Below are 25,570 nucleotides of genomic sequence, written 5' to 3' on the forward strand. Positions count from 1 at the left end.
ATAGGTTTGTAGAGGGCTTTCCAGATACACTCTTTCGGCCCTTTTTCATGCCTGCTTACTAGAAGTTTTTTGGGTTGAGAAAAAAAAATCTGTGACTGTAGAAAATTTTCCCTCTTCTCAAACTAATATAGCTAAGTGGGAATTGAAACCATGACCTTCAGTTTGTAAGAACAGATCCCTTCTATAAAGTTCAGAATTTTAAAAAAAATTGACCTCAGCTTGACAGTATTAGAATATGCTATTTTTCAGGAAATGAAAGCAGCCCTATTATATGGAGGTTAGCATTAATGAACACCACGGTATGCACACATTTGTACATGCAGCGTAAATTAGGTGAAGGCATTTGTCAAAAGTAAAAGTGCTGGGGCACCTGGGTGGCTCAGTCGTTAAGCGTCTGCCTTCGGCTCAGGTCATGATCCCAGGGTCCTGGGATCGAGCCCCGCATCGGGCTCCCTGCTCAGCGGGGAGTCTGCTTCTCCCGTTCCCTCTGCCTGCCTCTCTGCCTACTTGTTCTCTCTCTCTCTGTCAAATAAATAAATAAAATCTTAAAAAAAAAAAAAGTAAAAGTGCTTTCACACAGAAGACAAGCAGTAAATATTTATATATATGTATATAGATAGAAACATACACATTCACATAACACATAATTCTGATGTTTGACCTTAATGTACTGTCTGATTTCCAAAGATGTGAAAACATATCACCCATTACCTCATGCTTGTGAGGAACTCTGTGTCTCATTCCTCAGCCTCCATATTCCATTCTTTCATATATTAATCCATTCAACCAAAACTTTTTGTATCCCATGGACCAGACATACAGTAGTGTTTCTTTAGGTATGGTCTCATTTTCTTCTTACCTCTCTGCAGACTATTATCAACTCACAGGAGAATGAGCCTCTAAACCATCAGTCAGATCATTTCCTGTCTCTGCTCCAAACCCTGCAATGGCTCCTAGTTTCACTCACGGTAAAAGACTACTTCCTCAGTATGAACTTGGCCCTCATTGACTCTAGGACAGTCTCTCCTATACTCTTCCCTTGTTCAACTCTAGCCGCAATGACCCTTTTAGTGTTCTTGGAACTTGCCACACATGCTTCTGCTTCAGGTCCTTATGTTAGCGGTTCCCCTTGCCTGGAGTGTTCTTCCATCCATCAGATACCAGCAAGACCAATACCCTCACCTCCTCTAATTCTTTGATGAAATTTCCCCTTCTCTCTGAGGCCTACTCTGATTCTATTTCTTATTGTACTCTACTCCTCCCCACACAACTTGACACTCCTGATCCTCCTTAACGTGCTCTGCTTTTTTTTCTTTCCTCTAAAGCATTGATATTAACATTTATTTCTTTGTTTATTATGTTTATCATAGGAGCACTACTACTTCACAATGAGAACATGAGCCCCTTGAGGGCAAGAACCTTTATCTGTTGTTCATTGCTGAGTTACAAGGCCCTGGAAGAGTGCCTGCCATGGGTTAGGAGCTCAAATAACGTTTGTTGAATGAATGAATTCGTAAGTAGAGCTTGTATTTTAAATACACAAAGTGTGAAGAGGAAAGTGAGAAGTGTCAAGAAGGAAAATAAATTAGCCTTGGAGGGTTGACAGAATTTGAAGTGTGTGCTTACAGAAGCTTCCCTGTGGAGTGCCTTCTGGGCTGAGGAGTAACTGACAGGAAACTCATCTGTCTGTGTGGCCAGGAGAGCACTGTGGTGAGGGAAACAGCAAGTACCCACACTGCCATGGGCATGAATTTTAATCAAGGACTCCCTGGCGAATGCTCATTGGAGGGGAAGAGAGAGGTGAATTGGTTTGAATGATAAAGAGGGTCCTCATGCTAATTCACATTTCAATATGATCTTCTGAAAATGGTCACATAATCAATATATGTGTAAACTTATGGTGGAAAAGAACAATGATTTGTCTCTAAGTCTTTCCTAAGCTGTGCTTCAAACTTCCTTCTTTTACAGAATATTCAAGTGAATTCAGTTCACACCATTTCTATTTGTACTTTGGCAGAAACAAGGCAAGTTTCAAAAAACTCTCAAAGGTTTTTTTAGGTGGAAGGAAGTGGTGTGTGCGTATGTGTGTGCTTCTGAAATCGCGTCACATAGGTGACTGCCATTTGGTTATTTGTGCTATTGTGACTGCCTTTTAGTCTTCCTCTCTGCTTGGAAGTTTTGCTCTGAAGGAGAGAAGGGTTCTGGGTCTGGAGGCTGTTTCTGTGGGATTCTGCAGGGGCCCTACTTTCTCAGTCATACCTCACCTACATATTTACGTAAGCCATCTGCTGACCCAAGTTTTGCTTAGCCTGAACTTCCTCTTTTTTTTTTTAACTGAACTCATGACATGTGATTTCTAGTAAATAATGATACTGCTTCAACACTTACTTTCTCACCACATTAAATAACTTGCTTTGTCAAAGGGAGGAAGCAGGCAGAGGCTGGTACACCATTTACGCCACAATCACCATCTTCTCACCACTTTGGACTTACAGGGCCATCTTCCTGCCCTGTCAGGAATGACTTTTTTTTTTTAATATGACTTTTTTTTTTTAACCTAAGCATATAAAGTACTATAAAGAATAATCTCAACTATATAAATAAGAAGATCCGGAGGTATGGAAAATTTTTACATTCACAGGCTCTTCAATTCTACTTAGGTTTTTTAGTTGTAATCATTTACAGGGTTATTTTAAGGTTCAAGAATAACATGGAATTTCATATCCCATTGCTGGCTGTGAAGAAAGCAGAATTTACCAGGTGTATGCTTTTCAAATGAAACTGGATAAGAGAAATCAGAGTTTTGTTGGCTTTTGTGTGTGTGTGTGTTTGACAGGGGGTGGGTGGAGGGGAGGCATCATGAACCTCATGGTGATTTTGGAATTTTCTGTAACTTAGTTTCATGCTTTCCTCACTAGAGTTAATTGTAATAACATGTATATTGCTTTATGCTCCACCCCTATCAATTATAGAAGAAAGACACTAAAATCTTGGTAAGTAGAGATATGTCCATTTTTTTTTTTAACCTGTGAAAATTTTACAAAGCCTTCTCCCTCTTTCCATTGTTGCAGTTCTAGCTCTCCTTGGCTCTTCCTTGACCTGCCTTCCATGACTGCAATCTTACCTTCCTCTAAGCCATCAGAATGACCTTCAAAGACAGCCTTGACCATACCACTGAAAAATCTACCTTATATTGTATATGAGATATTTAAGGAAGAAAATGATCAAAACTGGTTTAGCCAGAAACAGGATCCTTTTTTGGAAGGGGCTTTGCCCACCAGTATAATCATAAGAGAACCTTTCCCTTCTCTTGCTGCTCTCCTTCCTCTTTATCTACCCCTCCTTTTTCTTTTTCCTCCCCCCTCTTTCTCCCTTCTCCTCCACTCTTCCCCATCTCTTCCCCCTTCTCCTTCTCTGTTCCTTCTCACTCCTCCTCCTCATTCCCCCTCCTTCACTGTCTGCTCATACAAGGAAAGGTTTTCTCTGCTCAGCAGACAGTATAACTAAACCAGGAATTGTGCTCCATATTGTCTTGTGGATTTCAAGAATTCTTTTACACAGGAAACACATAAATTCTTCCCTCTCTGAGAAAATTTTAACAAAAAAGTAATTGATATGTTTACATGTATTCTAAAATCGTAACATTTAGTAAGTAAAAAAATGATGTTCATTAATTCAAACAATTTCCAGTTCATGAACTCCAACTGTAATGTTTTTCTGTAGAAATATCAGCCAATATGTCAATTAATGATTACTAATTAAATGCCAGCTATATATGGGATATTACCTAAGACCTAAAAGATAATAGTAATAGTGGTCAAAGCCCTAGCTTTTGGAAATTACAATCCAGTTCAGGAAGTAAAGCATAAATACTTCAAAAGTTATAAAACAATGCAATAGATAAATAATAATTGACTACAACAATCTAGTAATCTCACAGGACAGGAACTGATGATTAACTGCAAGTGAATGGCCAAGATGGTAAGTTCTAGGACACTTCAGAGAATGCGGGAAGCATGGAGCAGTTTGTTCAAGGGGAAATAGCTGGAGAATGGCAAAGCTACTGTTGGAATCCAGTTTGTCTGATTCCAATGGTGGCACTCTTCACTGTGATACCTAGAGTCTCCTTCAGTAACTGAGTTCCTCAGGGCTGGAAACAGAGATCATTCCATTTTGCAATCCCCCATCTCCCAGGTATGGATTCAATAATGTTCTGTTGAACTGTTTAATGAATAAATGAATGCATGCTGGGGAAATTGATAAAAGAATTGAAGGAGGAGTCTTTATAGCCCACAAAAGCTTTACGTGTTTGCTTTCCCCCCTAATGGTTAGTTACATTTAGCAGAAGCCTACCATGCCTTCAAAGGAATGACTAATGTGGGGATTTTACAGTTGTGGCCAAACCTGGAAGGAAGATGTTTGTGGCTATCCAGGCCTTTCCTGGTAATATTCATATCACTCTTTCTGTTGGAAAGGCTACTCCTATCTATAAGCCAAAAAAACAAAACAAGGCAAAAAAAATCAGGAAACTCGAAAGAAATTCTACAAAAGAATATTGGAATTAGATATTAGCATCTAATTCTAGAATCTAGAAATTAGAATACGCCAGAAAAAAACAATGCTCCAAACTGAACAGGCACCTTGACAGTCTTCAGGACTGACAAAAACGCATTGGGATTATAATTTAAAAGTGGAACAATAAAGAGGAGGTAGTTTATATAAATTTGAACGGTGTTGCGTACCTTTGATTTGCTGAGCTGCTTGTAAAATCAATAGTGTCGTGATAGACATTGGGGAGGGTATGTGCTATGGTGAGCACTGTGAATTGTGTAAGACTGTTGAATCACAGACCTGTACCTCTGAAACAAATAATAAATTATATGTTAAAAAAAAAAAAAAGAAGAAGAAGACAGTAGGAAGGGAAAAATGAAGGGGGGGATATTGGAGGGGGAGACGAACCATGAGAGACGATGGACTCTGAGAAACAAACTGAGGGTTCTAGAGGGGAGGGGTGTGGGGGGATGGGTTAGCCTGGTGATGGGTATTAAAGAGGGCACGTTCTGCATGGAGCACTGGGTGTTATATGCAAACAATGAATCATGGAACACTACATCAAAAACTAATGATGTAATGTATGGTGATTAACATAACATAATAAAAAAGAAAATAATTCAAATAAATAAAATCAGTAGTGTCTCCCACATAGCTACATTTATGGATCAAAGGCATCTGCTTTTGCCAGAATTGCTTGGAATAGTGAGCAAAGTTTCAAGTATATTAGCAATAGTTAACATTTAGCCAGTGTTTGCTGTGTGCTGGGCATGTTGGAAGTGCTCTGTGTATTTTATGTCATTTCATCCTTGCTGCAACTGCTATATATGTACCATTTTGCCCTTTGGTAGATTAAAAAAAAATGAACACGGAGACACTAATTTTAAAATTATATTTATCTATTCCAGACTGATTTTGACAACTTTTTTTTATTGACTCCATGTATGTCCTATCTATAGTTCCGGAATTATCCAGAACCTTGCTCATGTTACATCTGCGGTCATCCCTGAAAGCCCCTTCCTTCCATCTGTCCCAGCTCCTTACATCAGGTGGGGTTTCTTGAATTGGTCTGTCTGGTTACCAGCGTCCTGAAGGTGTCTCCCTTCGTGACTGACTTCTTCAAAGGCTGAGAGAGATTTATTCCCATCCTCTTGACAAAGCCATGATCAAATTAAAGCCCTAAATAAAAAGAGCCATTTTCTAAGAAGCAATTGAAAGAACTAATGGAAAAACAAAAACATAAGCTTGGCTGCAGTAAAATGAACACAGGCTTAAGACTAAGAAAGACCTGAGCTTAAACAAAGATATGGATTGGGATTTCTTCTGGGATTGGTAGCAGTCTGATTTCATTTCCAAAAAAAGTTAATTTCTAGATTTTTCTCCAAGCTAGATGACTCTCGGTCAACTCATCTTGCTCTAAACCTGTTTTTTTCTTTTGTTTTCCTCCCTCTCTCTCTTAATCTTACTTCTCTGTGGGTTTATGCTGGTCTTCAGATTTCTCTGTGTAGAAGCACTTCCTTTTATTGTGTGGACCAAGCATTTCTGCCAAAGCCTTCAGGAAGTTCTACACTGACTGTACAATGACAATAATATCCACGTTGAAAACAAGAGGATATGTATTGACTGTTGTTGGTGTCTTTTATTTATTTTAAAAGTTTATGGGGGGGGTAGGGATTTTCAAAGGCTCACAAAAACAGAGAAAATACGTAATGAATTTACATGGACCCATCATCTTGTGCCATTTTTAAAAAAGATTTTATTGATTTATTTGAGAGAGAGGGAGAGAGAGAGAGCAAGCATGAGCAGGGGGGAGGGGCAGAGGGAGAGGGAGAAGCAGGCTCCCCACTGAGCAGGGCTTCATCCCAGGACCCTGGGATCTTGACCTGAGCCAAAGGCAGACGCTTAACAGACTGAGCCACCCAGGTGCCCCTGCCGTTCTTGTTTCACCTAATACCACTGGGTTTTTTTGTTTGAATCTCTTAAAGCAAATCACTTAAAGCTACTGTATCACTTTACTTGTAAAAAAATTCTGTATGTTTTCTAAGAGGGTAAGGATTTAAAAAAAACACAGTACCATTGCTACACCCAATGATATTAGCAATTATTACTTAATAGCATCTACTACCCAGCCTATGTTTTATATTTACCTACTAACTCAATTTTCTCTTTCTATAGTGAATTTGTTCAAAAACAAGGTTCAAAAAGTACCCACAGATTGTATTTGTGTGTGTCTCTGTCACAGTTGAATTTTTAGTGTAGGTCATGTCCTTTATGGACTTTATTTCGATCTACCCTCAGCATACTTTAGAGGCAGGATCCATGGTCTCTGCCTCAGAGAGTTTAGTAAGAGAGTGTAGATGACTTGCCTGGACTTGCACCACCTCCCAGGGCCAGAGGCTGTGCTAGGACCCAGACTTCAAAGTCATTCCTGTTTCGTATTGTTCCATGTCCCCTTGTTCCTTGAGCAAGCCAGATCCTTGCTTACTTTACATCTGCCACTTTTATTACCATGCCATATTGCCTCTCATATCCCTTGCCCCTTCAGCGTGTTTGGCAATTCTAGACCTTTCAGAGAGCCAGACTGGTTGGACCTTTTGTTGAAGCTAAGCCTTGAAATAGAGCTGCCATAGCCTCGGATGGTGGTTTCCCTTGTTATTTGGGATTTTTCTGCTTCTGAGGCAGAAGCAGACTTTCTCTATCATCTTGGTGTTAAATGCATAGTCACTTCTGAACAGCTCAGTAAGGTGCTCTGTCTAACTCATGTGGTGACAATAGTTCATAACACCTCATTTCAGAGCAGAGATAATTGCTATCCCTTTCATATGATGAAGGCTCCAGCTTTCTCTGGCTTAGGTTATAAGTTCACATTCCTTGCTTTTTGTGATGATTTATAATTCAGATTCCCTCAAAATATTCGCTATGGTTTTAAAAGAACAAAAATACTTCCCATACATGTTTACAGTAAAAGATATGATTCCCAGCAGATAAAAGGGAATGTTCAGTTATAATGCTTTTTCCCAAACTGTAAGAGCTTTTTTTTTTTCCTTTTTTTTTTTTTTTAAGGATGGTAACACACCAGCTTTAAATAAAATGGATTCACATGGTGAGGAAGTTATTTGCTCTCTAATCCTTTCCCTGACCCTCTGAGTAGATCTCAGGTTAATGTTAGCATATTTTCACATCTCTCTAACACAAAAGCTTCCCTGTTAATAAGCAGAGGACAATTCTTAGGCTCAGAAATCTTGGTTGGCAACAGAATTCAATAGTATTGTTTTAATTGTATTTATTTTTAAGGTTTCCATGTGGTTATATAAGCAAAATTGTTTTTCCACTTATGACTAAAGTATCAGTTTCTTTTAAAAATACATTTGTGTAAGTTAAAAAGAGTAACTTTAAAGAGAAAAATATTAAGTAATGACAGCTATTATTTTGAGTACTTACTACATACAATGTCCTGCTTTAAGTTACATGCTAGAACTCAGTGTTTCTGGGGCACCTGGCTGGCTCAGGGGTAGAGCGTATGCCTCTTGATCTTGGGACTGTGATTTCAAGCCTAACTTTGGGTATAGAGATTACTTAAAATAAATAAGTAGAAATTTTTAAAAAAGAACTCAGTGTTCCCTTCAATGGCTCTATGAGGCAGGTACTAGTAACACGCCCATTTTATACATGAGGAATTTGAGGCACAAAGGGAATACTTTAAGATCTCAAGTTTAATAAGTAGTATGATTAGGCTGAGCTGAGCTCTTTCCCTTCACCTAATACTGGCTCCCGGTCCAGACCGGTAAAGTCGATTTATGTACATGGTGAGCATAGCGCAAGTACTAGAATGGTTGAGTGAACATCTTGCCTTACACTTTCAACCTTCACTTTACATACAAGTTTTAACTTACAGGTTAAAAAATAAAGGATCTGTATTCTTACAAGTGTTAATTTAAATATTTTTGGTCAAATTATTTTACCTCTCTAGACCTCAGTTTTCTCATTTGTAAAGTAGACATAATAACAACTATCTCACAAGGTTGTAGATAGAGTAGACTACACTGAGGTTATATGATATACTTTAAATGCTTAGAGTAATTATCCGTACATGGTAAATAACAAAAAAGAGTAGCTGATATCATTATCTGGAGGCACTATGATTCACTGTTTAAGTTAGGGCTTTACACAGACCTAGGTTTCAAGACCATGTTACCTTGGAGAAGTTACATCTGGGAAACGGGGATGACGGTTATTCAAATTATTGTCATGGGTTTGGAATGAAATACTAATAGTTCTGTATTTGTCTGTCATTTGTCCTGCTTGGTATTTTCTGAGCTTCTTGGATCTGTGGTTTCATCTCTGACAATCATTTGCAGAAATTCTATTATTTCATATGATTCTTCTGTTCCTTTGTATATTTCTTCTCCTTCTGGAATTTCTATTACACGTATGGTTTTTGTAGTTCCTTAGTTCGTGGATATTCTGTTTATCTCTTTTTTTTTTCTCTTTCATTTTTAACTTTGTGATTTCTATTGAGAGATCCTCAAGCTCAGGAATTCCCTCCTCAGCCATACTGATATACTTATCAAAGGCATTCTTCATCTCTGTTACAGTGTTTTTGATCTCTAGCATTCTTTTTTGGTTCTTCCTCAGAATTTCCACCCCTCTGCTTACAGTGCCCATTTGCTCTTATGTACTATCCACTTTTTCAGTTACAGCCCTTAGCATATTAATCCTAGTTTTGTAAAATTTTTGGTCTGCTGGTTCTAACATCCTTGCCATATCTGAGTCTGGTTCTGATGCTTGCTCTGTTTCCTCAAATTGTGTCTTTTTGCCTTTTAGTATGTTTTGTCATTTTTTTCTTGATAACTGAACACACTGTACTGGGTAAAAGGAACTACTGCAAATAGGCCTTGAGTAATGTGGTGGTAAGGTTTGGGTGAGGGGAGGTGTTCTATAGCCCTATGATGAGGTCTCAGTATTCAGTGATCTTGTACCTCTGGACTATGAACTTCACATGAGTCTCTCAGTCTCCCTCCTAACTTCCCCATTCTGGGGAGCAGGATGTCTAGAGGAGGGTGGAGTTGGGCATTTCCCTCCTCTCCCCCGTCAGTTAGACTCTAATAAAACCCCAACAGATTAGGCTCTGGCTATATAGTTTCTACTAAGAACTTTCTACTAAGTTCTACAGAACTTTCTGGTATATTTAAAAGTGGTTCTTTCCCCCTTCTCCCTGCTGGAAGCAGGGGGAATTTTTCTGAGCTTTCACTACGAGAACCTGGTGGAAGTTCATGGAGGTAAAATTCACAAAAGTGTGTGAGTTCCACTTGACTGGGTCTCTCTGAAGTTTTTAACTCTTAGATCTGTTCACATTAAGCCTCCAGCAATTTGTCAATTATAGTTCAGGTTTCCTTACCTGGCACTGCATCTGGAGGCAGTTTCTGCTCTGATAAGCTGTGATTCTCTGTATTCATCTGTCAGTCTCTTCAATTTTGGGGACAGAGGTTTGCCCTGTGACCTCACTTGTCTGATGGATCTAAAAAGAGTTGTTGATTTTTCAGTTTGTCAGCATTTTTACTTATTAGGACAGAGTGGCAACTTCTAGCTTCTTACATGCCTGACTGGAAACTAGAAGTCTAGCCACTTCTTCACACCGGTACGTCCTCGCTCCACATTGATAACTGGCTCAGCTTTGATTTGGTGTTACCTTGCACGCATAACTGCAGCACAAAGTTTTATGCTGACATTAATCATTTGTCCCAGATTACTTCTTTGATCAATATTCTATCTAACTTATTTACAGTGCAAAGCCATTAAGAATTCTGTAGAAATTGTACATTAGAAAGATTGAGAATATACAATTTGCTATTATGATGCAATAAATGAACTCAAGTTAAGCAAATGGCAGCAATTACTTAGTGGCAGAGACCTCTATGCAAGATAAATCAGTAAAAGTAAGCAGTGAAAGCCAGTATTTAGTTATGGTATCTTAAAAGCTTCTGGTAAAATCTGTGCTAAAGATACACAGAAACATTCTAATTATATATACTTCCCTGATCTATTATTATTCATACACTTTTACTTGGATATCTTCTAACTACAAAATAAATGACCCATTTACCAGAAAAATCTGCAGTAGGTATGTGGAGGTAGAAAGGGTGTGGGAGTTAAGACTGGATGGAGGAATTGTTGCCACAAGATATCATAATAATTAACCAGTGAAAGTCTCTTCATGCAAAAGTGCCCATAGGGTAAATATAAGATAATAACATCAGCATGGCATTTTTGTTTGTTTGTTATATTTCACTGACGTCGTTCTGCAGTGTTAGGTGGCATCCATGCTAGATGGTGCTTTAAGTGTCAGAAAGTTTTCATGTTACTTTACATAAAAACTGGTTCTCTAGTAGAGACCCTGAAAAGTAGTAGACAGGTAGAAATTAAAGAGAAAACCTCCACTTATTATTTCTATATCTGCCCATAGCAATAGTATTATTGTGGGTGCTCTTAGAATTAGCACTTGATAGTAATTTAAAACAGGATATTCCTTTTTAAAAAATATTTTATTAATTTATTTGAGAGAGAGAAAGAGAGAGCAGAGGGAGGAGCAGAGGGAGAGGGACAAGCAAACTCTGTGCTGAGGGTGGAGCCTGACGCGGGGCTTGATCTCATGACCCTGAGATCATAACTTGAGCCGACACTCAACCAACTGAGCCACCCAGGTGCCCCCAAATAGGATATTCCTCTGGGACTCAAAGATAGCATCATATTATGGCATTGTTTCCACTTAGCACTTCAAAATATGTGTGAAACAATGGGAAGGATTTATAATTGTTCTGACCACCCCCCCCCTTTACTTACTTTTATATTAAGTTTTGTGGATTATTGTAGTGATTTCTGCAGGAATTTCACCCCATCATCCTGGCTGAACTCCCTCATTTGATGCAAGTTCGTCCTAGGCTGGAAGGGGGCACGGATGCACGATGATGACTTATGTTATCAAAGAAATCAGCCCTAGAGGCAACTGTCAGGGCAATTGTTTGCACTGCCTTGTTTCTCATTCTTGTTTTCAAGCACATGTTTCTAGAGTGAGGTTAACTTAGTTAACACCAGCACCATCCTAAGCATCCTGAAAGCACAATAGAGTGAGGGTGAATCCTGGCCAACATGGAAACTTTGTGTTTCTTTCTAAGCCCTGTCAGAGACTGGGTGGTCAGCAGTGCCTGACCCCGGTGAGGCCACCGGAAAAGAGAGGGTCTCCAGGATTTTTATGTCATGGCAACACTCAGATCAAGTCTTGCTATACATAAAGCTATACTTAACAGGATTAGCTTTAGTTACAAATGGATCTTTGGACAATCATCTATGCATTTGAATTTGGGAGGTGTATAAAGCCTTTTTGCATGCAACATGAGACTCTAGTTCTGTAAGAGAGGGGTGACCAAAACGAGTGACTTTTGTCAAGCACCCATGGTGTTCAAGGAACTCAACTAAGCTATTCCATTTTATTCCAATGAAAGTGCATTATTTTATTTCATTCAAAGCTCACTACAAACCTAAGAAGTAGATAAGATAAGGATAGTAAATTTAAGGTTTAGGAAACTGAGGCATGAATTGACTCTCAGGAACCAACAATTGACAGAGTGGGGTTTAAGCTCAGAAGTACCCCAGAGCCTGCATGCTCAAGCAGCCTTGTATTAGGGAAAGAAAGCACCAGCTTTAGAGTTAATCACAGCGGGGTTCAACCCTCCACTCAACTCTCTGAGGTCCCAGCCATGAGACCTCAACCACTCTTGAGCCTTGCTATCCTCATTGATCAGAGAGGAAAACAGTAAGAGCTCCTTCATTTTCCTCACAGTATTTTGGGCAAAGATAGATGAGATAACCAAGAAGAAAAAGAATTTGTAAATAACAGTGAAGCAGGCTCAATTTTGAGAGTTTCAGACTTGCCTAATAAATGGGTGCTGAGGGTTTACCAGCTTAGAAGATTTTTATATGAAAGTTGAGGTACTTTCTGGGTAAGAAACTAACCTGTGTTTACTGGGTCTGAAATAACTGAGTAAATGTGATATGATCAGACAGACTTCCATTTGTGGGGGTCAGGGTGGATTTGCCTAAAAACACACATACAGGTTTATATACAGTTGCCCCTTGCACAATGTGGGGACTAGGGGTGTTGGCCCCGGTACAGCTGAGAATCCACATGTAACTTTTGACTCCCTCAAAACTTAACTGCTAATAACCTACTATTGACTGGATGCCTTACTGATAATATAAATAGTTGATTAACACATATTTTGTATGTTATATGGATTAATACTGTATTTTTACAATGAAGGGAGCTAGAGAAAGGCAAATATTATTAAGAAAATCATTAGGAAAAGAAAATACATTTACTGTGCTATATCGTATTTATTGAAGAAATTCATGTGTAAGTGGATCTGTGCAGTTCAAACCTGTATCGTTCAAGGGTCAGCTGTATATTAAGTATATAAATATATTTTATTAAACACATATAAATATGTATTAAATATTCTATATTAAATACACAACATATTAATATATATTTGAAGCATCAGAAACTATCAGAATTGAGTGCCATAGTTATTAGTGAAATGTGTTTCTCAGTTCAGCCCCTTGGATACATGATTGTGTCCTAAAGAGAAAGCTTTTATTTTTTATTTATTTATTTTTTTTGAGGGGCTTTTTTTTTTTTAATTTTATTATGTTATGTAAGTCACCATACAATACATCATTAGTTTTTTGATGTGGTGACCCACGATCCATTGTTTTCATATAGCACCCAGTGCTCCATGCAGTACGTGCCCTCCTTAATACCCATCACCGGGCTAACCAATCCCCTCACCCCCCCAAAAAAACCCTGTTTGTTTCTCAGAGTCCATAGTCTCTCATGGTTCATCTCTCCCTCTGATTCCCCCCATTTTTCCCTTCCTTCTCCTAATGTCCTCCAAGCTATTCCTTATGTTCCACAAATAAGTGAAACCATATGATAAATGACTTTCTCTGCTTGACTTATTTCACTTAGCATAATCTCCTCCAGTCCCATCCATGTTGATGTAAAAGCTGGGTATTCATTCTTTCTGATGGCTGAGTAATATTCCATTGTATGTGTGGACCCCATCTTCTTTATCCATTCATCTGTTGAAGAGCATCTCGGCTCTTTCCACAGTTTGGCTATTGCAGACATTGCTGCTATGAACACTGGGGTGCATATGGCCCTTCTTTTCACTACGTCTGTGTCTTTGGGGTAAATACCCAGGAGTGGAATTGCTGGGTCATAGGGTAGCTCTATTTTTAAATTTTTGAGGAACATCCACACTGTTTTCCAAAGTCTTAATTAAAAAATGAAAGACCTCTTTCACTAAACTCTGTGACACATCAGGGCACAGTCAATATTACTTTACCATCATGTAACACGATGGGTAGGGAGCTGCTTTCTTCATTCCATCACATTTTACCACAGAGCATACATACTAGGAGGGTTTAGGGTGGCCACTAGTGGAGAATTGCTTTGCGTTGGAAAAAATGAGGAACAACCATGAGCTCCGTACGGAGCCAGTCGGGATGCGTCGGAATAATGGCAGAGCCGCAGTGGAACAAACCTACGACTAACCACTGGTGTGCAACAACTCTGCTTATATGATACCTCTGGAGCAAGAGTGCAGGATGGGTAGAAACCATCATGGCACACTCCATGATAGTGCACATGGAAGCCCCGGGAAGGGAGACAGTTGTGTCCACAAAAGGAGCCCGGGTGGCTGCATTGCCTGGCTGAACATCGAGGGGTAGCTAGTGGAACAGTGTGGCTGCCAAGAGAGTAAAGCCTGTGAGTCTGCTCGGAACACTTGGAGAGGACTGTGCCAGAAGCTGGAGTTTCTGGATGAGGAGGTGGACACCAGAGCTAAGTCATCTGTGTCATCCCTCTAAGGTAATGTATGAATTAGCCATGATTATGACTACTATATTCCTACAGTGTAAGGTATGTAAGAAGCAAGCCGAATTTCCCTTTGGTCCTGGTATTAGAAATCTTTGTCATTTTTTGAATAAAGCTATTTCTTTCATTCTTCTGTGCACTCAGTAGGATCCATTTGGGGTACAAGTTGATAACTGGTGTAGGTCCTACTTGACAGTGTTTTTCTAAGGGCAGCCACCATATTTCAGTATCAGAGTCACCCAGTTGGCTTGGTGTGAATATGGCCTTATCTGAGGCCAACTGAATCAAGCTGTGAGCTTTTTTTTTTTTTTTTTTTTGCCTTTTATTTCAGATTAATTTTCATGAATGCTAAGGTTTGAGAACTTCTCCTTTATTTTCTCAGTGAGTAGAAGATAAAACCCCTTGCTGAGAGAGTGGCAGTTAGAGGCAAGGTAGAGGTCTTGCAAAGAGCGGTAAAGGTTTGAAGTATCCAATGTAGGGAATGCTGGAAGAATCTTTAGGGATACGTAAAAACATTCTTGAGCAGCCCTGGTCCCTGCTGAAACTGAAGACCTTAGATTTATGATGATAACAATCCTCAAGATTGTCCACAGAGGGTCCTCATGGCTATGACGTATTTATTGAGGTATGGTGTGGCAACCGTTTGGTAAATATAAGTACTGATATAAAAGAAGATACAGAAAAGGATATAATAGGTTCTATGAGCAGCAAGTCCATAAAGAGGTATTAAAAATGATTAAAGAAGACAACTGAAGGGGCGCCTGGGTGGCTCAGTTGGTTAAGCGACTGCCTTCAGCTCAGGTCATGATCCTAGAGTCCTGGAATCGAGTCCCACATCAGGCTCCCTGCTCAGCAGGGAGTCTGCTTCTCCCTCTCACCCTCCTCCCTCTCATGCTCTCTGTTTCTCATTCTCTCTCTCAAATAAATAAATAAAATCTTTAAAAAAAAAAAAAGAAGACAATTGAGGTGATACAAACTTTATTTAATACTTCATGAAGTGGACAGTCTCAGAGAACTACAAAATGGGGCAGAAGGCAAAAAGCTTTTATAGGATGACTAAAGAATAAGGAAGAAGCAAATGGAAAACATCTGATTGCCTGGGGCCCCATAGTCAATCTTGTTTGAGGTGAGAGGCCCAGAGTTGGCTTGGAGTTTGGGGATTGGCTAGTTGGATATACTACATTTCTGGTCAAGCAGTGCATTTACAGGGACACAAAAATTATCTAAGTTTTGGTTTTCTGACTTTGCACCCTGGGCAGAAGCATCTCCATCATGGGCCTAAAGATTTATTTAAACAGAGGCACAGTCATGTCTTGAAAGGGGCCTCAACACGCAGAGCTCTCGTTGACAGCTGGGTCTCCATTTTGTTGCTGCTTCTCTGCTCACATTGATGCTGTAATTCTGGAGTAGCAGGAAAAATACAGCCGTTGGTCATCATCAAACTATCAGAACCAGGGAAAGTGGAAGCACTGGAGTCTAAGGAAGATTTCAAGCAATTCCTGCTTCTAATCATCAGCAAGATGCAGGAGGACATAACATCTTGCACTTGAGTGCAGGGGAGAGCTTATATGCAGAATAGGAGCACGCTGTGGAAAATGGAAGGTCTGCTCATCCAAATAAAAACCCATGCGAAGGCCTCAGAGGAAAGCACGCTGGATCATCTTTAGAACCCAAAAGATGGAGTTGAGGAGTGACCAAACAATGCAAAGAAGGCCAAAGAGGAGGCCAAAGAGATTCTAAAGATGGCAGTGAGGTATTGACTGACCTAGTCTAGGAGACCGAGAAAAGCAAACAAATCATCTTGGAGGATCGGCAGTTTACAGCCGGTGGTTTCGGGTCAACTAATGGAGATTGACACCGTAGAGAAGCTGAAACTAGAGAGCCTTCTGTGTTTTCTCTTCCTTTTTGTCTTCTCTGTCTACATGCTGTCCTCACTTATACTATGTTTCTGTTATGGTTGGTCTGTGGTTGATGACTTCAATATGAATTTGGACTGTTAAATATTTTGTTTGGGAAAGTTCTTTTTTTTTTTTTTTTGAAAACACTCTCACACAAGAGATTTAGGGCCTAGATTGTAAACTCTTGCAGGAACTGGATTTGTTCCTGAAGTTTGGTTATTTCTAAATGTTGAGGTGCTTTGCTCTTTCTTGTGTGACTGGATAGCTCCCCAGAACTTTGGGTCTGGGTGTGACTCATGAGACTCAGAATTGGATTTCTCCAGCTCTGGAGGCACTGAAGGAGCTACCTTACTTCTAGAAGACAACTCCATGCAACAAGTACTAAAGAAGCTGAACAAGGGACCAGACTTCAGCTGGGGATGTGAATGGGGCAGACATGGCTAGGACGGATGAATCAGAAGAAGGAGCAGATGATGGTATTGTCTATATTTTGAGACTTTAATTTCTGGGTGAGACCAAAGGAGGAGAGGGTGTTTTGTTCAAAATTTAAATTTCATGTGACACACTAACTGACATAACCATTTGGTCAGTTTGTTTGGACAAGCCTGACTCAGCTTTATTTGACATGGAACCTAGAACAGAAGACAAGATCTTGGTATTCTATACAAGTTGATGGAATCCCCTGATGCATTTCAGGGGATTCTGGACATAAAATGAAAGAGATATTTACAGAAGCTGTTGAGGGGCTGGGGAAGAAAAGTGAGGACTGCCTACATTGGACCCTACACTGGACAGGGAATAGGTATCTTCAAGGTTCCGTAAGTAGTCCAGCCATAAGTTCATTTACATAGCAGAACTGATAAGTATTTGGGGTCAAAACCCTACTATGAAGGGAAAAAAGTTGCCATGTTAATAAAGCTACTTATTTTCTTGAAAAAGAAAAAGGATACAATAAGGTACTGAAAGCCAAGTTGGGGAGAGAAAACAGGCATATATGAATGGCATTAACAACAACACAAGACAATATTATGTTAAAAGATAAATTGAATGATAGTACCTAACTTCCCAAATATGAAAGCAGGGACGAGAGTAGTTGATAAAAGAGGTGAAATTTGACTGGTGCCTTAAAAATATGGTAGGATTTGTAGGAGGAGATCATTCAGGTCAAGAGAAGATGTCATCATATAAACAGTTTATACTACCCTATGTATACAATACCATTTCCAGCGCTGTGAAGAATTAATATAGGAACAAGATGCCTTTTGGTTCTCAAAGACATTCCAATCTAGTAAGTAGAGCCAAGACTGATCATAGCAGGTTCTTGGAGTGCTGAAAACATAATGAAGGGAAACTTTTGAAGGTGCCATGGGAAATAATGTTGGGTAAAATAATAAATGTGCTCAAGTCCAGTTTTTTGGGTTGCACACAAAAAGATCAAGATGACACATATATGAGCTCAACTAAAAAATGGTTCACTTGGTTTTAAGAATTTGGTAACAGGGTTGTATTTAGGCAATGCGGAAAGAATAATAACTGAAGGAGTCTTAACAACAATGGCCTATAAAATTTGAGACACAATACCATTTCAGGTGTGAATGGCTTTCTTTGCGTCCAATTTTTTTGGACCACTTTTTAGTTAGTGAGGCCTGCACTGCACTTAGTATAAATAAGACACATCTGTATATATCTGAATTACTTATAATTTTATACTGATGCCTTCACAAGGCTAATGGTGAAGGAAAAACTGCTACTTACACCCCACTACACTCTTTTACAAGGTAGGTGTGTATTACGGAGAGCTTGGGAGCCAGGTTTAGATTTTGCCAACAATCTTCCTGAGCAGTGACATGTTCCACATGGCATTTAAGAAATTGTATTCAGCAAAATAAAATACACAATATTAATATAAAAGCAGGTAACCTTAGAAGAATAGCAAACCTTCCTTCACCCAGTAGTAGAAGCTGAGAAGATGCAACAGAATGACACTTTTGGATTAGAACAGGGAAGAGAGGAAAAGTAGGAAAAAATTAGAGTCAGGGCCACCAAGGAAGGCATCCAGGGAGCCACCTTTGATACTGGGAATCCATGGGAGGGGATACGCCATAGGACAAGCAGAGGCTTCTCTGTTCTGCCTGGAGCTGACCCTGAGCACTAGTGAGATTTGAAAGGTGGTATGCAAGGCAAAAATAGTGCCCAGAAAAAATCATGCAAAAACAAAAACAAAAAAAAAGGGGAAAGGGAAGAAAAAGGAAGTGAAGGGAGCACTGAGCGTCCCTGATGAAGAGGCCAATTGGGAGATCAGCATAGTGACTTCAAGTCTAAAAGAGCCAGAGATTTCCATGCTCCTCCAACCCACTACTTTTATCGTTGGGCACCAGAAGGACGGGGCTTGAATTTTCAAGTATGTGAAAAAAATACATATCCTTAAACAGTAGACTCACTCTCAGTGCATCAAAATGCTATGAGACATTTCTGAAGAAAGAAGGACTGAGGGAGGACATTTATTTATACAAAGAAATAACAGTGTCTCTTGTCTCAGGCTCAATCCAGGCCATGTGCCCTTTGATGGGAAAGATAGAATCTGCTTCACTGTTTAAATGGCTATTTCTCATTTTTTGTTTCGTGAGGTTTAAGCACATAGTTGATGTTTCAAAAATTATGTGCACTTACTTTTCAATTCCACAATATTAATACACTTGAACTTTTGTTGTTCTTATGCTATTTCCTAATTTCCCCCCATTAAAGCTTCTCAATGGAAATTTTATATACATGTTTATGTGATGACTATGACAAGAATACCTACAAAGTACGATATTCAGATTTAACCACTTGTATTGAAATCTCCCTGTGAACCAGCAGTGTGCTATGTTAGTTAGCGTAACACACTTGGATTATCCTTGTATCATTGCTGTGAAGTAAGTGTTTTTAAAAAAGTTTTTATTTTGAGAAGTATTGAAGCATATGTGAGGATTGCCTTTGATCAGGCACTTGGCAATTCAATAGTTTAGAGAGGAAAATATTCAAATATAAGAAAAATTTCACCTCTTATCTTAAATAGTAGAGGCATTTGCCTTTGAGAACATTCTTACAGGAAGGAGGCATTTATAGCTAATGACATTTTCCAAATAAAAATTGGTGCCATTGAATATTGTATGGATATGTTGTCATTAAAAATTAACTTTGAGGGGCACCTTGGTGGCTCAGTCATGATCTCGGGGTTCTGGATCGAGCCTCATGTCAGGCTCCCTGTTCAGCGGGGAGTCTGCTTCTCCCTCTCCTGTTGCCCTCCCCACCTCGTGTGCTTTCTCTCTCTCTCTCTCTCTCAAATAAATAAATAAATAAAATCTTTAAAAAATTAACTTTGATTACCAGTCTTAATTTTCTGAAATCCTGTCTGGCTCCTAATATATTAGCTCATATGCTTTTATGTGTATATTATTTTGACCATTTGGACAGTATTAATGAGAAATACTAGCTTTCCAACAACTTCATTGTTCATACCAGTACCTTAAGTAGGATCACTGAAATATTCTTTACCGTGCATGCATGCAAAACTTGGTTCCACTGTAAATTACTACTGTAGCATTTTCTGTCACAAGTGCATCTGCATATGAGTAAATCTATGTCAGGTTTTATAGACAGCTTTTTAAAAACCTACATGAAGCTTGGAAAATGATTTGTAGAAGGTATTTTTTTTCCTTCAGGATTGTCTGTATTTTCCAAAATGTTCCAAATAATTAAAAGGTATTTAAACTCGCTCTATTAAAAAAAAAAAAAAAAAAAAAGGTTTTTATTGAAATAATTATGGATTCATAGGAAGTTGGAAAATAGAGTACAGAGAGGTCTGGGGTATCCTTTACCCCATTCTCCTTAGTGGTTACATTTTACATAACTATACCACAATATCAAAACCAAGAAGTTGACATTGATATAATGTGTGTATATAGTTCTAGGCCCTTTTATCACATGTGTAGATTGTGTAACCACTGCATTCAAGATACAGAACTATTTTATCACCACAAAGATCTCCCTTGTGCTACTCCTTTATGGTCATCTCCCACCATCCATAACTCCTGGCAATTTCGAATCTATGCTCCATCTCTATAATTCTGTAATTTTAAGAATGTGATATAGATAGAATCATAGAATATGTGACCTTTTAAGACTGGAGTTTTTCACTCAACCATTGGGCAGAGGCCCATGCAAATTGTTGCTTGTATCAATGATCTGTTCCTTTTATTACTGAATAGCACCCCATAGTGTGGATGTCCCATAGTTTGTTTAACCATTCACTACTGCAGGAAATTTTAATTATTTCCAGTTTGGGGCTGTTACAAGCTGCTACAAACATTCGTATACAGGTTTTTGAGATTTTTGTTTTTTTTTTTAATAAATCACATTTCAGAGCTGAGACCAGAGAGGTAAATAAATTGTCCAGACAACTGAACAGTTTTCCAAACCCAGATGTTATTCCTTTATCTCCTGTGTTGTTTCCATGATCCCATATTCACTGAGAACAAACTGTTCTGCAGACAGTGGAGAAAAGTAATAATTATATATTTGAATATTCTTGATAAAATATTGGTTTCAGAAAAATATCTGCTCAAAAACGTGATTATTTTTGGCATCATGTATGCACTTTGGTTCACTCATTCATTCCCAAAAATTATTGTTAGAGAACCCAGGCCTCATGCTGAGTGCTGGGGCAAGGTGCCTTCCCCGTCAGGGCTTTAATAAAATATTGCATTTGTTGCATACAGGTAGCTTGCTCTATGTTTGTTGGTCTTAACAGTTTCAAATTTTAGTTGGAAAATATTGATTCAGAGTTAACGTGACTGCTATACTAATATTTAAACGTGTAGTCTTATATTTAAATTCATTGAAAGATTTGAGTTAATGTATTTTGCCTTATCTTAGGAAAGCAATTGCTGAGCATGCATGCACAAATACACATTCTACTTTTGCAAGGTGTGCAATTCAGTACTTCTTTCAAATATGGGTAAGGTTCAGATGGATTTTTATTTGTAGCTTGTTCACAAATTAATGAATTCTTCTGCTTATTCTGTGTCCTTTTCCTCCAATAGCATAAAAAATTGATCAACCATCCACAGAGTACCAAAGAATTTCTACCGATCCTGTAGGTATGAAATATTTGCTCAGTCCTCCTTACAGTGGCACTATTTTTCCTCATATATATGTGAATCATTGTATAAAAAAAGGAGAAAGTGACTTTGCAATTAAATAATCATTACGTTTATTAGCCTAATAGATGAATTTCCTTTGGAAGTCATGCACATATAAACCAAAACATTCTCAAATATGGGTGTAATTAAAATTTTTGAAATCTACAAGAAATATGAATCCTGCTAAGGATTATTTTACTAAGATAACTAAGTAATTGCTTACTTTGGTAAACAACTACAGTTTGTTCCGAAATGTTGACAATTAATTTGTGAATCAAAGTGTGGTCTCTTCAACTCCACATTTGAGGCCAGTAGATTTTAAATAGAGGTATGTGGGTATGAAACCACAACAAAGGAAACATTTGATAGTTGATTGTGGTTATGCATAATTCAATTATATAACAGTGATGTAGACTTCAGGGTAGAATTTGACATTTTTATTCTATTTTAGCCTTTGAAACAATTCATTTTATAGTGTTAATGGTCACTAAATAATTTATTGATCTTCAGATCATTTGTTATTTGATCTTGGTCTTCAAAAGATATCCTCTTTCTGATCTTCCTAGCACCCTTCTAAATACAACTCAGAGCAAACAACTCTCAGCCTGCATCTTCTCTGATTTCCAGAAAGCATTTCACTCCTTCCCTTGGGTACCACGGCCTGCCCTGGTTCTCCTCCTCCCTCTCTTCCCCTTTGTTGACTCTCTTCCTCCTGATTCTGCTGAATTACTACTTCCTCTCCCAGGCCTCTTCTTTCTCTGTCCTCTCCCCTCAATGAATTCATCAACTTTTACTGCCCTAACCATCTCCTCTGATGTGAAATATCCCAGCTCTGTAGGGTGCCTGGATGGCTCAGTCAGTTAAGTGGCTGCCTTCAGCTCAGGTCATGATCTCAGGGTCCTGGGATGGAGCCCCATGTTGGGCTCCCTGCTTAGTGGGGAGTCTGCTTCTCCCTTTCCCTCTACCCTTACCCCCACCCCTCTTGTGCTTGCTGGGAATATTGTATTTAGGAAAAAGATTTTTTTTTTAATGGGTTTGTTAGCTGCTATAAAGACTTGAATGGTGTACAGAGCACAGAGTTAGTTGATGACATCTGGCATAGTTTCATAACCCTGGACATCTCGGTAGTTGAGTGTAGGGTGAGTAAAGCAGGATTGGCAATTGATAAATTGATAACGATGAAAGCTAAAAAGGACAACAGATTCCAAGGTGGATGCAAGGTGGTTGTTGACATACATAGCTGATCATGAGGAGCAGCATGTGCTTCTAATAGTATGAAGGTATGTGAGACCCAGTAGAGATGAGTGACGGTCATCAAAGGACTCGCTGTGTCAGTGACGCAAGAAGCATATTAAGTAGGAGGCAAGAAGCACATTAAGTAGGAGGAACAGAACAGAGCTGTGGAGGTTTAGGAAGTAGTGGTCAGCAGTAATATTGAGAAGCTGATGCCTTGGAGGGAGATGAAACCTGAGGATTGGCCATGAAAGTCAGTTTCTTATGTGGAATCACAGTACAGGTGATTGATGTCAACAAGATTAAGGAACAATGTGGTCGGATCTGTGACTGATTATCAACAGGGTTACTGATGCTGCTGCCAGCGAATGGCAGGAGATAGAAGATGTGGATGGGGAGAGGAGGCCTGCCCATCCATCATGAGCCTATATTGCACAATGGAAGCAGAATGTTGATTTGAAAGTAATGGAGACTCCATTTCCTGAGTAGCTTTCCCAGAAAAGTGGCACGATTCATAATGTAAATTTATGTGCAATTTCTGTGAGTAGGTAGATGGAAGGAATTGTGGAGTCAAAGGTGGCAGATGCAGAATTCTTACCTCCCATCAGACCAGGCAAGAGTTATCCGGAGAATGGTGCAGGCTGGGGCATAGAAGCTGGGGGATGGGGGGCTCAGGGGCTTTACTGGGAGTGATGGCTCGGAGTTACACAAAGAAAAACAAATAAACAACCAACCAAACAAGAGAAAAATGGAATCATGAGTTTAGGTGGTAGACGTGAGTCACAGGATAAGGGAAGGGGTATGCTGAAATACAGGATATATTCAAAGGAGATGTTTGTGGTTGCAAATAGTCCAGAGGCCAGGGGAAATGTTTTGGCATAAAGGACCTTCCACAGAACTGCTCTTTGGGTTGGATCTTGGTGAGTTTGTGTGTGCGTATAGTTGGGGCTGGTGGTGAGAGGATTGTGTAGCTGCTGGTACAATTTATGCATCAGATTAGTACTAATGAAGAAAAAATTTTTTTGAACCTAGAAGTATCCTTTAACATAGTGCTACTCAAAGCATGGTTGGGAACCCCAATGTCAACATCACCTCAGAGTTTGTTAAAAATGCCCAATTTTGCCCCTACTCTAGTTTTACTTAATTAGACTAGTTGGGGCACAGCCTAAAATCCATTTTAACAAGCCTTCCTGGATCTCAGGGGAGTTAAAATCTGAGAAGCATTTCTAGTCTTAGGCAATCAGTCATTCCCTCCGGGGAGAAGACCCCAGAAATAGCAGGGATCCAAAGGCTTTCAGCTGTCCACTGGGCTGGTTCCACATCTTTCCACCGTTCAGAGGCCAAACCAGAGAGCCCCTTAGACTTCCCGGGACGGAGGTGCGGAGGGTGAGATCAGCACTGCCCCCGGGAAAGAGTCCTCACGTGACGTGTTCCGCGTGTGCCTGGCAGAAGCGCTGTGGGACAACCTGCTGCACTGGCTGGCCGAGGAGCTCTCCGAAGAAAACGCCGCGAGTCTCTCCTCGTCCCTCCCTCTTAGCCGCAGCACCATTGAGCCCATCAGACTGAAGAACCCTGGTGATCTCACAGAACAGATCCACGAACTTCTTTGCTTCTGGAAAAAATCACTTCCAAATTCCACCGACAAAGCTCGCCTTCTGGCTCGTCACCTCCACAAGATCCGCAGGAGCGATCTTTCCGAAGAGCTCAAATTCAAGTGGGGAAAGAAGGTGTTCACGGAGCCACAGCAGTGGTTTGATTCAGCAGAGTAACGCGAGGTTGCTCTTTCTTTTGCCCTAGAGAAGGGTCGTAGCTGGTTTTAAGGAGGTTTCCGTCAACATTTTACTAGCAAGTTTCCAAGTCAAGTTGTTTGAACTGAGTCTTTGATAGATGTGCTATTTGAGACAGATGGAAAACACTAATCAGATCATAAAAGCATTCTTGGGTTTGAGCGCTCCTTTGTGGTTCAGAGATGTACGTTCTGCAAGAATTATTGTCTTGAGCTCAGCCAAGTTTAATAGCATTTGTGATAGAGTTTGCTGTGTTTACATTTTAATAGCAGAGGTTGTTTTCTGAGTGGGAAGGAAAGATATGATATACAGAATCCTCCTTTTTTATTGTTATCTACATAAAAGTAAACTAGTTCTGCAGGACCCCAAGCAACTAATTCACATTATGCATATACTGTGGAGCCTACAGTTAACAATACAAAATAAATGGGATTGCAGAGACCTGATGCTGATGATAGTAAATCAGTAAGAAAACAGACAAGTTTGAAATAAATTAAAAGTAGAATAACATCGGCCATTTGCTGCCACAAACTTTTCTTTTATTAAGAAAAAGGACCTTGGAATAGGGAAAATCTTATTATTTTATTATTAGAGAAAGGAGGCAGTGCAGAGAAAGTGAAGTATCAGTGAAAGAATTTAGGGCCTTTTTAACTTAGGAAAACAACTTACTCTTAAATCAGTTTTCATAGAAATCTTATTATATAAGCCCTATATATGTTCATCGTTAAAAAACTATAAAAAACACAAAGCTAAAAGAAAAAAAATAACAATCACTAAAGCTCCTCCATCACTGATAATCCCTGATAATGCCTGGTGCATAAGCTTTGAGACTTTAGTTTTAGCTAAAACAATGTGATATGAATGGGATATTACATTCATACTACCATCTCATTAATGTAAAACCATCAGGGCCTTGGCTTGTCATCATCAGTTGTGATTAGTTTTTATTATTGAATACCAGAAAATTAATGAAATCACATGAAA

General features: G+C 39.3%; 1 protein-coding gene across 1 annotated transcript in view; it reads left to right on the forward strand.

Moving 5' to 3' along the window:
• The window catches only part of DTHD1 (death domain containing 1), a 60,636-nt gene extending 36,068 nt beyond the window's left edge, over positions 1-24,568 (forward strand). Inside the window, 3 exon segments of the mRNA XM_036101904.2 lie at positions 21,468-21,498; positions 21,501-21,524; positions 24,249-24,568. Coding sequence (XP_035957797.2) covers positions 21,468-21,498; positions 21,501-21,524; positions 24,249-24,568 — 375 coding nt within the window.
• The last annotated feature ends 1,002 nt before the right edge of the window (positions 24,569-25,570 follow it).

Source organism: Halichoerus grypus, chromosome 3 (assembly GCF_964656455.1).
Source record: "Halichoerus grypus chromosome 3, mHalGry1.hap1.1, whole genome shotgun sequence".
Lineage (NCBI taxonomy): Eukaryota > Metazoa > Chordata > Mammalia > Carnivora > Phocidae > Halichoerus > Halichoerus grypus.